The following is an 11,923-nucleotide window of genomic DNA, read 5'->3' as shown; positions in this document are numbered from 1 at the left end:
TGGGTTCGATCGACGCTCAGGTGGATTCTTCGGGACTTTACCCGACAGCACTGCCGAATTACTCCGTTTGAAGTGCGTGTTAGCCGGGATTGTCTTTAAGATGATGGTTAGCGCACTTGAGCCGGATTAATTAGGGCGGTACTGCCACACGGCCGTGCCCCTCCGCGCGCGCCTCTTCCACCCCGCCGCCTCCGGCTCGCAGGAGGAGGGCCGCCGCCCGCTCCCCGTGGTCGTGTTCTTCCACGCGGTTGGCAGCGAGAAGCAGAGAGCGCATTCTTGCGCGCAGCTGCGTCCTGCTCGGAGGCGAAGGTGCGCTCAACAAGCTCCGGTGCGTCGGGGATGAGCTGGTCCCTGTGCTGGTCGAGGTTGGCGAGGATGGAGGGGACGAGCGGCTCGAGCAGCTCGGGCTCGGCGATGCGGCAGAGGAAGCGCACCGTGACGCCGCGGATGTACTCGTTGGGGCTCTGGAGGTTGTTGCGGAGGTTCTGGCAGATGAGGAACATCTCCGGGAGGACCTTGCCCGTGGCGGCGGCGCGCTTGTTGACGGTCTTGAGGTAGAGGAGGAGGAGCTTCTGGACAGCGTGGTCGTCGCTGGACTGGACATAGCGGACGACGGTGATGAAGAGGCGAGCGCGTCGCCGAGCCGAGCTCGAATCGGCGGAGGGCGCCACGCCGCCGCCGCCGCGACGCCCCTGCTCCCTCCCTCCTCTTCCGGCTGTGTCCCTCCCTTCACAAGCGGCGCGCGAGAGGAACGGCCGGCGGTGACGCATATGCCTTTGCCTTCCGCCTATTGGAGACGATGATTTTTTCGTGTGAGATGAATTTACTGTGTATGAGGCAAATGGAGGAATGCCTCTCCCATTTTGCATTTTCTTGTTGGAGTCAGTCTAACAGAAACAGGCTGCAAGAGGGGTTTGGTATGAACACCTGTCATCCAGAAGCGTTAGCTTAGATCATCCATCACCTAGCCTAGGCGCACAATATAAATTAAATCGTACACGTCATCCCTGTGGAAACCCTTGAACTATTACAAAAATCAAATTTTCAACCTTCTACTAGGAAACTAAATAACGAGCATCCAACTATCGTAACCGGACAAGTTTGGCCCTTAGATTACTTTCAAAGGTGGTTTTATATTTTTTTAAAAACAAAAAATTATCTCTGGTTTACAGAATTAACTTCCTTTTGGAGATCGTTCTCTAATTCTTCAAAGGAAGGCTTTCTCGGGGAGAAAGCAGGTTGGGGAACTGCTAAACGGCATAAAAGAAAGAGGAGACGGGGCCCTTAACTGGAAAGACTGCTTATGCCCTGAAAGTCTGAGCGGGCTGCCATGCGGGAGGTACTGGAAGACTTTTCAAAGGGCTAAGTACAGGGGCACCGGGGAAAGAGTGTTGGATCTAAAAAAAAAATCAAAACTAATTCATTTCAAATTAGAAAAATATGAAACATTATCATAATCTTTTAAACGATGTAACCTATCTCTTATTGATCTATTTGAATCTTATGTATTAAAAAATAATAGGCGGTTATATTTTTAGAGAAATTTTGGTACTAGTTTCATACTTTTCTAATTTAAAATAAATTACTTATGAATGTTATAGTTTAAATTTGAATATTTTAATTTTTAACAAAATAAAAGGCCACCTTTGAAACCACCCTAAGGACCAAACTTGTTCGGTTTTGGCAGTTGGATAGCCTCCGTTATTCGTTTTTGTAGTTGAAGATTGAAAATCAAATTTGTGCGATAGTTCGAGGGTGACTTTTCTAAAAAAAAAATATGATGAGTGGTAGATATCAGCAGTCGCACGAGGAGTAAACCTCTTTTTTCCCATACAGTTTTTGGCAACAATTATGTAGATTCCGTCCCTCTCACTGTAGGTGTTTAGATAGACACAAGAACAAACAATGGTTTTAGTCGGTATTTTGGGCCGATTCAAACAGACGTTGATGCAGAAAGGATTGTACGAAGCTCTCGCGGAAGTCTTTACGTCGGTGGGCAAATATTTGCAAATCTGGCTAGATTTACAACGAGTAACGGCCCATAAATCTTATCCAATTACGCAGTGGATCTTTCGAAAGTTGCTGGCAAATTAAAACCCGCCGGCCACCCCCCGAAACACGAACAGGAGGATGACGATCCATATATGCGGAGCGCTAGCTGAGCTGGAACTCTACTCTCCCTCCCCTTGATTGTCCAGGTCCAGCCGATCGAGCCAGGATTTGTTCCCATGCATGGAGATCGCGCCAGTAATAATGGACGGTTCGAATAATCCCAGGCAGCAGCATCCACCACATCACTTGCCCTATCGGGAATCCGGGGAGCAGAAGAGGAAGGAATTTACGTGGGCGGGCGTATCTCGAATTCATGCGCGTCAGCAGATCGCCCCGCAGGCGCGCGTCAATGCTGAGATACAGCTCAGTTTCCCGATCGAGAGAATGGCGTCGATCGCCCGCTTATATAGCGACGCGAGCGCGTGCGTGGAGGAAGCGGCGGCGGGCCGGCGGCGATATCATCATCATCATGGTGAGCGGCGGCGGCGGGAGCAGGGAGGCCGGGAAGAAGCGGAAGGCCGCCTCCCCGGAGGCCGCGGTGAGGCGGGAGCCGCGGCGCGGGCTGGGCGTGGCGGAGCTGGAGCGGATCAGGGTGGCGCTGGAGGCCGCCGAGCGCTGCTACGCCGCGCCGGCCCAGCAGCCGGCGCCGGCCCTGCCTCCCGCCGCCCTGGTCGTGCATGGGGCCTCCCTCGCAACGGTGCGCGCGCCACCCAATAATGCACGCCAAGTAGTTTTCGTTGCGAGTAATTCTCCAACCATCATCAGCCGTGACGGAGACTCGCCATGATTCTGATCTGGTGCAGGTCGGGAATGGCGCCCTTCAGCTGCAACTGCCGAGGGGATATTTCACCCCGTACTACGTCGCCGCGCAGCAGTACGAATCCCTCACCAGGCAAGTACTCCCCTACTCTTGCCCAGTAATTACATAATTTACCTGGTCGCCTTCGACGATTAACCGCTACTAGATAATTGGCCAACGTTTGTGGTTAATCATCAACTAACCATCGCTTGGGGATGAGAAAGCAGACGCCGATCCAAGACCTGCCTTGCCTGACACTCAGGGCTTTTGGGAGGGCTTCGCCGGCTCCGGCTCCATGTACTGTAGTAGTACTGTATGGAGACGGAGCCGGCGGAGCTCGAAAAACGGGCTCGGGAAGTTTCACCTCCTTCGCAGTTCATTTTCGATTTTAAATATCGAGCTGATTTTATGCTACGAAACAGTGTTAAAATAGTAACGCTACAGTCTGAGCTGCCCTCGGCGGACCCCGGCCAAACGGGGCCTCATTCTAAACGTAACGATCATCGCTGTGTGCGTCGTCAGCAGGCTGTTCGCCTCCAGCGGCCATCATCCTTCGTCGCTTCAGAACGGCCGTCAGGCCGACAAGATCCAGAGCGCCGTCACCGCACCTCCCGCCACGGGACAGGCCGCGTCATCAGAGGTAATATCGCTTTCGTTTCGTATTCGTCGGTTCATTTTAGAGTGATAAGTTTTCTCGATTAAATTTTTTTTATAGTGGTAATATCACAAGAATAACTGTGTTTGCCCGGTCTGACCTGCAGAGCTCGTCGGCGGCGTACCAGCAGCAGCGGCAGAGTCGCCGTCGTCAAGCGCCGCCACAGCAGCAGCAGCCTGCCGAGACGGCAGTACCGGCGGTCCAGGTCCCGTTCGTGGACCTCGTCGACTCCGACGACGATGAGAACGGCGGCGAAGTGGAGGAGCTGGACTTGGAGCTCAGACTATAGATCAAATTAAGGTTCCTGTCAAAATGTTAGGCCGTCGATCCAATGTGTTCGAATTCTTTGTTCTTTTGCATAGAAGCTGTCAAGAATTAATTCTTTTGTACCTGCACGCTCCTTAGAGCAACTCCAGCCGGCTGCCCAAATCTGGGCCTCTATTTTGTATTTTTGAGCTGGCCCATAAAATTTAGAGGCTCGAAATCCTCTCCACACTCCAGTCAGCCCGATCAAATGTTGGCCCCTAAATCAATCTAACTGGTAGGACCCAGCTGTCAGCGAAAGAAGTAAACTCTCCCCCGTCCTCCCCTGCTCGCGCTCGCGCTACGCCGCCGCCCTCCCTCTGCGCCGGCCGCACCCGCGCCCTGCCCTCTGCGGCTGCTCCAGCTCCTGCGGCGGCGAGCTGCTCGAGCTCCCTGCCGACCTGCCTCTGCGCGCGCGCCGCGGAGGCGAGCTTGGCAGCGTCGCGCCTGCGCCGGCTGTGCCCTTGCGGAGCGTCCCTTCCCCTCTGGTGAATGCTCGGTGGAGAGGCAGATGATGGCAGGTTCAGCTGCGGGGTCCAGTAGTCGTCGCGGTGGGCGTGCGCAGCGGCTGCGGTCGCCGCGCCTTCCGTTTTACGCTGGGCGGTGACAGCTTCTTGGAGTCTGTCCGCCACGGGGTCAGCTGCTTTAGAAGATGATGCTGCCGGCGGCGGCGGTAGGAGGCGTGAAGCGAGGATGATGGTGGCTGGCGCCGATGACCCGAATGGACGCCAGTACCACCAGTTTGACATGGATCTGATGGTGTGCACGGCTGAAGTCCTTGATTGCTTGACTGTCTCTGTCTCCTGCGCCGTGGAGAATTCAGATTTCAGACCAGTTCGACGCCAGAGGAGATGGGAAACTAGATTCTAGGATGAATCACGTCACCTGGGATTCTCTTGTTGCGGATGTGTGCTTCATCTCCTCGAATCTTTTCTGGAACTTGGCGACCTCGTTGAAGATGTTTGGCGCGCGAGCTCCCACGGTGTTGCCTTCGGAGACGCGGACTCTGCCGCGCGGCTGCTTGGACATGAGGAACTTGAGAGCCACCAGGTCCGACCTCTCAACCATCCTGAACACGCGCAGGCAGAAACCAATCAGAATCTCAAATACTGAAATTTCTCGATGGTCTCGGATGAAGATTTATCCGGGTGTCGCCGCCGCCGCCGCCAGCGAAGGCTGCTGCCGAGAGGGGCCTCCCTGAAGTCCTCAAGTTGGACGCCGGATCTTGGTGGATCTTGGTGGCGGCGGAAGCTCCTCTGCTCGGCGCCGTCCGGCGCCCCGACCACCGCCACGAACTCCCTCACGAACACCTACGCGAGCTCCACCCGCGCCGGCCGGCCCCACCCGAAGTCCGCCTCGTACGCGGCGAACCGGTTGGACGCCCCGACCTGCAGGACCCTGCCCGGCGGCGCTCCGTCCACCGCTCGGCGTCGCCCAGCGGGTCCGCGAGCTGCTCCCGGACCGCCTCCCGCACCGCCTTGGCGCAGTTGCCGAAGAACGCGGCGGGCGCAGGCGCGCGTGGCAGTCCGCGGCGAACATGAGGTATGCGTCTCCGGCGACGGCGAGGCGGGATGGTGGCGGCGGCGGACGGCGCGGGAGCCGTGACCGCGAGATCCCCGTGTCGCGAGCGAAGCAGAGGAGAGGGGAAAGAGGGGAAAAAAAGAAGTGGGGCCCACGTATCGAGTGGGAATAGAGGGCCTCCGATTCTAGGGGCTCTAGGCCAAAATTTGGTGGCCTCCACAAAATAGTAGCCTATTTAGGGGCCTGACTGGAATTATTTTTTCCACCTGAAAGACTAAAAGAAGGAATAGAGGCTCGTTTAGTCACTGGGCTGGAGATGCTCTTAGTTTGGGGTACATATATTCCCGTTTGTGTATGTGAGGAAGCAGCCAAAGTTGATACAGATTGTGGCAACTCCAATTGATAGGCGACAGCCCCACATCTTGCCAAAATCCGAAAGGTGTAATCTTGCCCTTCTCTTGGAATCGTTGTGTCCCCTTGAAAGGTGTAACCTTAAGATAGGCAAAATCACCAACTTTAAAATATAGCTCCCGTCTTCCTCGGTCTGCATATCGCTTTTGGCGAGATTGAGCTGCTTGTAATCGCTCTTGAATGGTTTTCACTTTTTCCTCGGCCTCCATAACAATGTCCGGGCCAAAGTATACTCGCTCTCCGGATTCCGACCAATTGAGTGGAGTTCTACATCTCCGCCCATACAAAGCTTCAAATGGAGACATCCCAATGCTTGCTTGGTAACTATTATTGTATGAAAACTCAGAAAAGGGCAAACATTCATCCCAACCTTTCCCATAAATAATTGCGCACGATCTGAGCATATCTTAAAGAATTTGATTGACTCGCTCGGTTTGTCCACCGGTTTGAGGATGATAAGCTGTGCTAAAAGTGAGATCGGTGCCCGTAGCATCATGGAGACTTTTCCAAAATCGAGCGGTGAATTGAGGACCTCTATCGGAGACTATGGATTTAGGAACTCCATGAAGACACACAATCTTGGTGATATAAAGCTCTGCATATTTCTCAACTGAGTAGTTAGCCTTCACCGGAAGAAACTGAGCAGATTTTGTAAGTCGATCCACAATGACCCAAATAGCATTGTATCCATGGAGAGTACGAGGAAGCCTGGTAATAAAATCTATGAATATATTCTCCCACTTCCAAGAAGGAATAGGAAGAGGTTGGAGAGTTCCGGCCGGCTTGAGATGTTCGGCCTTCACTCTTTGGCAAACATCGCATTCGGCTACATAGCTTGCAATTTCTCTCTTCATGCGAGTCCACCAGAATTTCTTCTTCAAACTTGGTACATCTTGTTGCTACCGGGATGGATAGAAAATTGAGATTCATGATGTCGGTGTTCCGACCCGGGGGCCCGGATCCCAACTAGTAAATGCTGCGTGTTTCCTCGTCCCAGATGGTGATGCAAGAGGCAATCACAGTAACGCACGGTTTTATCCTGGTTCCGGCCTCGGGGCCGTACGTCCAGCAAAGGGGGTGTGCGAGGGCACTGTATTATCTTGCACCCGGGGTGCTTGTAGTAGGAGTTACAAGCGAGGCGAGAGAGGGAGAGAAGCTCCCAAGTCTCCGCTAGAAGTGGAGTCGATTGAGATGAGTGCTCAGTAGTGCTGAGAGTTCTCTGAGGAGAAAATCAGAGAACCCGATTCCAACCCGGCCTAAGGAAGCCCACCTCCTTCTTTTATAGTCACAAGGAAGGGCGGCGCACATGAGTGGGGGTATGGAAGTCGTCGTTTTCCCTTAAATCGCGGGGTACAGTGGTCGAACATTGTAGGGAGTGTACTGTGGGAAGGCGGCGCGCGTCGCTGTCGTCCTGGATTTCGTCCTTGGTCCCGCGGAGATGGCGGCGGCCGTCCTGCAATGTCCGGGTGATAGCAATGGCGTGGGACGGTCCCGGACCCCCCGGTTGGAGTGCGGGCCTGCACACTAGAAGGTCCGGGAGCGCGTGGAAGTCCCGGACCCCACAAGGGGGAGGTCCGGTGTCTCGCCCGTGCGCGCTGAGTGCCCCTCTCGGATGGACACGTGACATCGTCGGACCCCTTTCCCAGAGGGAGATGGGTCCGGATGGTGGGTGTCGGCAGAACAGTAACGGGGGCGGCGCCAACTTGTCTTGTGCCGCGTTGAATGCCCCACAGTGTTGCTACAGCGACCGGGGTGGCTGAGCGGTGACCGGGGTCAGCGAATGGGGCGCCGGTCACATCCACTGCGGGTGTGGCAGTCTGACGCCGCCCGTCGTTTGGGCCGTGGTGGAGTGGCCGGCCTTTAATGCCTTCGTACGGCGGTCGGTTGGGCGGCGGGGCCGTTTGTCCCTTGTGCCGAGAGATGGCCTCGAGCGAGGCGGAGATTGGTCACCCGCTCGAGGGTAGATTGGCCACCCGCTCGAGGGTAGATCCGCTACCCTCGAGCGAGGCGGAAATTGGCCAACCGCTCGAGGGTAGATCCGCTACCCTCGAGCGAGGCGGAGATTGGCCACCCGCTCGAGGGTAGATCCGCTACCCTCGAGCGAGGCGGAGATTGGCCACCCGCTCGAGGGTAGATCCGCTACCCTCAAGCGAGGCGGAGATTGCCCAGCGGGTCTGAGAGGGACCCTTGAGCGAGGCGGAGATCGTCCCGCGGGTTTGAGGGGGATGCGAATGGGCCGCATGCTGGGCTTCTTTGAGTCCTTCCCTTTCCTCTGAAGGGGAAGTAGGCCGTGTGCCTTTGTGGGCTCAGTCGTCTTATCGGGAGTTGGTGTTTTTAAAAGTGGTCTTAGTACCCCAATTAGGGTGTCCCTAATTGTGGCACCTGACAGTAGCCCCCGAGGCTTTGGTCGAGTCGATGGATTCGGCCAAAGGGTGTTTCTGCGATTTTTCCCTTTTCACGTGATCAGCCAGTGCTTGTGCATCCGTCAGACGCGCCTGAGCGCCAGCCCGGCGGATGCGACAACACGCCGGTCAGGGTAGTACGCCCGTGGGGGGTGTATTTTGAGGCGCGCGCCTCTTTATTTGTTTGTTACAAGGACAAGACGTGTCCGCGCACTAAGGGGGGCCAGGGCGACGGTGGCACCCGCTGCTTGGCAGCTGGTGCTTTCATTGAGCTGTCCCGTGCGCAGGGCCTTGGCCCCGGCATTCCTGGTTGCTTTGCGGCGCGCCGTTCGAGGGCAGCCGGCCAGAGCCGATGCTGCACCGCTTAGCGTCCAGGGGCTCAGCTCCGCTTTATTTCGTTCGGTCGTGTCTCGGCGCGGTGACCGAGGACAGCCTTCGCTCGTGGAGCGCCGTGTCGTCACGGGCGATACAAGCCTCCGCTCTTCGAAAAGCTTGAAGCTTTATGCCCGGCGCAGCTATAAATAGGGATCGTGGGGTTCCCTTTCTTTTTCAACCTCCCAACTCTTTCTTCCAGGCCCGCCTAAATCTTGTAATGTTTCCCTTGCCTTCTTGGGACCGGCCCCCAGATGGGGTGGCCTGGCTTTTTTAGGCATTTGGTGCTAAAAGAATGCTTGCGAGCGGTAGGGGAAGACCGGAGTGGGCGTGCGCTCCATCCCTCAACTTCAGTGGGATCAGCAGAAGAGCATTGGGCCCGTGGGGTCCTGCTCCTGCGATGTCCCCTAGCCTGAAGGGAGATGGAGGCGCCTGACCATGGCGTTAGCGCCAGGTTGGGCGGCTGTTCTTTGCATCGTCCCCCCAGGCGACGAGGTTGCCCTTGGGGAGACGGTGCGGAGGGCGCTGTCCGCCAGCTCGACCCCCCGCGTAGTCTGGTGGAGGAGACGCTAGAAGAAGGCTTGCGAGGAGAGCGTCCCGCTGGACCCGTGAGGTCTGGGGGCCGCTTCTCGCATCCCTAGCAGCCTCGCTGTTGCGTCAGCTAAGGGCTCGGTGCCTTTCTTCATCGCTTGCTCCTCCCCAAGACAGGGAAAATTGCCACGCAGGTGGCAACGTGTTTGTATCTTTCGATGGCTTCGCGCCGGTAATCCTTTGTAATCTTTATTTTCACTTTGAGCAATAAAGTCCCCTTCCTCTCCTACGGAGGAGATTACCGAGGGTATAGGGGCGTACATAGAGTTTACGACCCTCGAATATGTGTGAAGTCACCTTCGCGGGGGCGCGTCAGTGCACCCGCGGGTGTAGCCCCCGAGGCCTTGGAGGAGTGTTTGTACTCGTCCAAGGGCTAAAAAATGTTGTTCCGCTGGGTAGCTTTGCTGGGATGGCCGTTCAGCGTCTTTTTCAGCCGGCATCGGCACTTTTTTTAGCCGGCCTCGGCATTCTCAGAGCTGGTACAACGGCCCGGCGTTCAGCTTGACCGTCAGGGGAGCACATGTCAACAGCGGAGGGTTTGGTTCATACACGTGGAGTCTTCATGATTGACAATTGTTGATTTATTCGAGGGTGTGGTTTTGAACCATGGCGTGCGAGGAGCCCCCGAGCTCAGGCCCGTGTGAAGGCGTTCAGGGGAAACCCTCGGCTTTGACTACGACCCTCGTCGCCCTTCCGCAGGGAGGAGGGGTGAAGCGCACCATGCTACCCATGCCCGGGCCGCGAGCTATGGCTGCTTCGGTGAGCTATTAGCGGGTTGTTCAAGCGGACGTCCGTGCCCCGTTCGATAGGGGTCGGCTCGTAGTCCGTAGACACGTCCTATAAAGCGCTTGCGAGGGTTCACTAGGCGGGGCTCAGACCCATTCGATAGGGTCCGAGGGCTCGATGCTCTCCCTCGATGGGATCCCCCTTCTAGGCACCCTGGACTGGCCTTGAACACTGCGTAAGATGTCTCGAACTCCGCATTCGAGGGTAGCTTGTATGGCACATCCCTGCAGTCCCTGACTCTGGCGATCTGGGGCGCCTGTCGAGCCCCCTGATGGGCCAGGCTTCGAACCCCTAACCAGTAAGGCCTCGGAATGCGATTCATTCGTGGGTAAAGAGATCCCCGAAGGAATATTCCGTCTTGATTCGAAAACATCGCAAGATCGTGAGTCACGCACGCGGGTCTCCCGCCGGTGCTGGGCGACGTGGCCCGATTCGTGCGGTGCGGTGTGGGCGCGCCTTTTCAGGCGACAGCCTCGGGCAGATGAAGCGGCGTGGGCGGCGGCTGACGGATGGGATAGCGCAACAGTCGCGCCGTGCCCGTCGGTTACCGTGCCGCATTAATCGCTGCGTGCGCGCGTGGGAGACCCCGTGGTCGTGGGGCCTAGCTATCAGTGATAGCAAAATCTACCGCATTCAATGCGGTAGATTTTGGGCCGCGGCTGCGGCTGCGCCCGCTGTGGTGAAATAAAAACGAAGAGGGATGGGTTGTTTGGGCTCACCTGGCCATTCGCCTTCATCCCACTTCGCCTTATCTGCCTCCCCTACATCCTAAGCCCGCAGCCAAGAGGGAAAGGAGGAAGAGGAAGGAGAGGGAGAGAAAACAAACCTTAGCCATCCCTGAGCTCTTTGCTCCCGTATTCCCCCTCGAATCGAAGACATGTCGGACATCCAGGAGCCCTTGCCGTGGGGGAAGTCCTCCGCCACCGTCGCGGTTCTGGAGCAGCTGGTCGCCGACCGGCTGCTGCCGCGGAACCCCGACGCGGGGGCGCCGGCGTGGATTTCCCCGCACTCAGACGAGACTGAGCCGAAGCCCCCGCAGGGCTACGTCGTAAGCTTCGTGCGCCTCCACGAACGAGGCTTCGGCGTCCCTGTCAGCAGGTTTATGCGGGCATTATGCGATCATTACGGAGCGGATGCACAATTTCAGCCCCAATGCCATCTCGCAGGCGGCAGTCTTCGTCGCCGTCTGCGAGGGGTACCTGGGGATAGAGGTGCATTGGGATCTTTGGATCCATCTGTTCCTCGGCGAGCTCTTCGTCGAGAGCGGGCGGGGCCAACCGAGGCGGTTCGCGCGCGCCGGCGGCCTGACCTTCCACGTGCGCCACTCTCGGAGGAACCTCTACATCCACAGCAAGATGACGACGAACAACGCTGGGTGGAGCCGGGGGTGGTTCTACCTTCGGAACTTCGATGGCGCGCTCCCGGCGTTCACCGGCAGGGTTCTTCGTGAGCGACCGCAGAAGTGGGATTGGAGGGTGTCGCCCCCAGCGCAGCAGGACAGACTCGAGGGCCTCACCGACGCGCTGGTGCGTCTGGCGAAGAAGGGGCTGACGGCAGCGGCCGTCATCGCGAACTTCCACCGGCAGAGGGTTATCCCTCTCGTGGAAAGGGCCCTGCCGATTTTCGAGCTCACCCCTGGGAGCAAGGTTGATGGTTCGAGGACGTCGAGCAAGCTTCTCTCCCACACCAACGCCGCTCGGAGGGCGAAGTTTGCGGTGGCGGATTTCCCCCAAAATCCTGAGGATCTTTGGAGGATCAAGATGCACCCCGAGCCGGGGTACATTTCTCTGGTAAGTTTTGGGTTTCGAGTTCGTCGTGCATCGTATAGTCCCCTTTTCCTGACCCCATCTTTGGGCGTGTTCTGCAGGGGTTGAGGTGCGGCACCTCGAGGCCCCCGGTCCCAGAACAGCGCCTGATCAATCGCCTCCACGCGGAGAAGATGAAGAGGCGGAAGGATGCGGCGGAGGCGAAGGTCGAGAGGAAAAGGAAGAGGAAGGCGAGGCACGACAAGGCGTGCAAGCTCGCTCGCGC

The 11,923-nt window shown here is 57.0% G+C and overlaps 1 protein-coding gene across 1 annotated transcript; it reads right to left on the bottom strand.

The window, feature by feature from the left end:
- Nucleotides 1–4,030: 4,030 nt before the first annotated feature.
- LOC120648116 (chaperone protein dnaJ C76, chloroplastic-like) lies at nucleotides 4,031–4,941 on the bottom strand. The gene is made up of 2 exons (XM_039924871.1): nucleotides 4,695–4,941; nucleotides 4,031–4,612 (listed from the first exon to the last, which is right to left on the bottom strand). The coding sequence occupies exons 1-2, from the start codon at nucleotides 4,875–4,877 to the stop codon at nucleotides 4,031–4,033; spliced, it is 765 nt and encodes a 254-aa protein (XP_039780805.1). The 5' UTR covers nucleotides 4,878–4,941.
- Nucleotides 4,942–11,923: the final 6,982 nt, after the last annotated feature.

The sequence above is a fragment of the Panicum virgatum genome, chromosome 9K (genome assembly GCF_016808335.1).
Source record: "Panicum virgatum strain AP13 chromosome 9K, P.virgatum_v5, whole genome shotgun sequence".
NCBI classification, from domain to species: domain Eukaryota; kingdom Viridiplantae; phylum Streptophyta; class Magnoliopsida; order Poales; family Poaceae; genus Panicum; species Panicum virgatum.
The sequence above is the reverse complement of the archived record's forward strand: the minus strand, read 5'-3'. Positions and strand labels throughout refer to the sequence as shown.

Bases quoted from the DNA above. Each gene is read 5' to 3' on its own strand.
- LOC120648116 (XM_039924871.1), bottom strand. From the start codon at position 4,877: ATGGTTGAGAGGTCGGACCTGGTGGCTCTCAAGTTCCTCATGTCCAAG. The intron at 4,613-4,694 runs GTGACGTGATTC...TCCACGGCGCAG, and splicing joins CCGCAACAAGAGAATCCCAG to GAGACAGAGACAGTCAAGCA.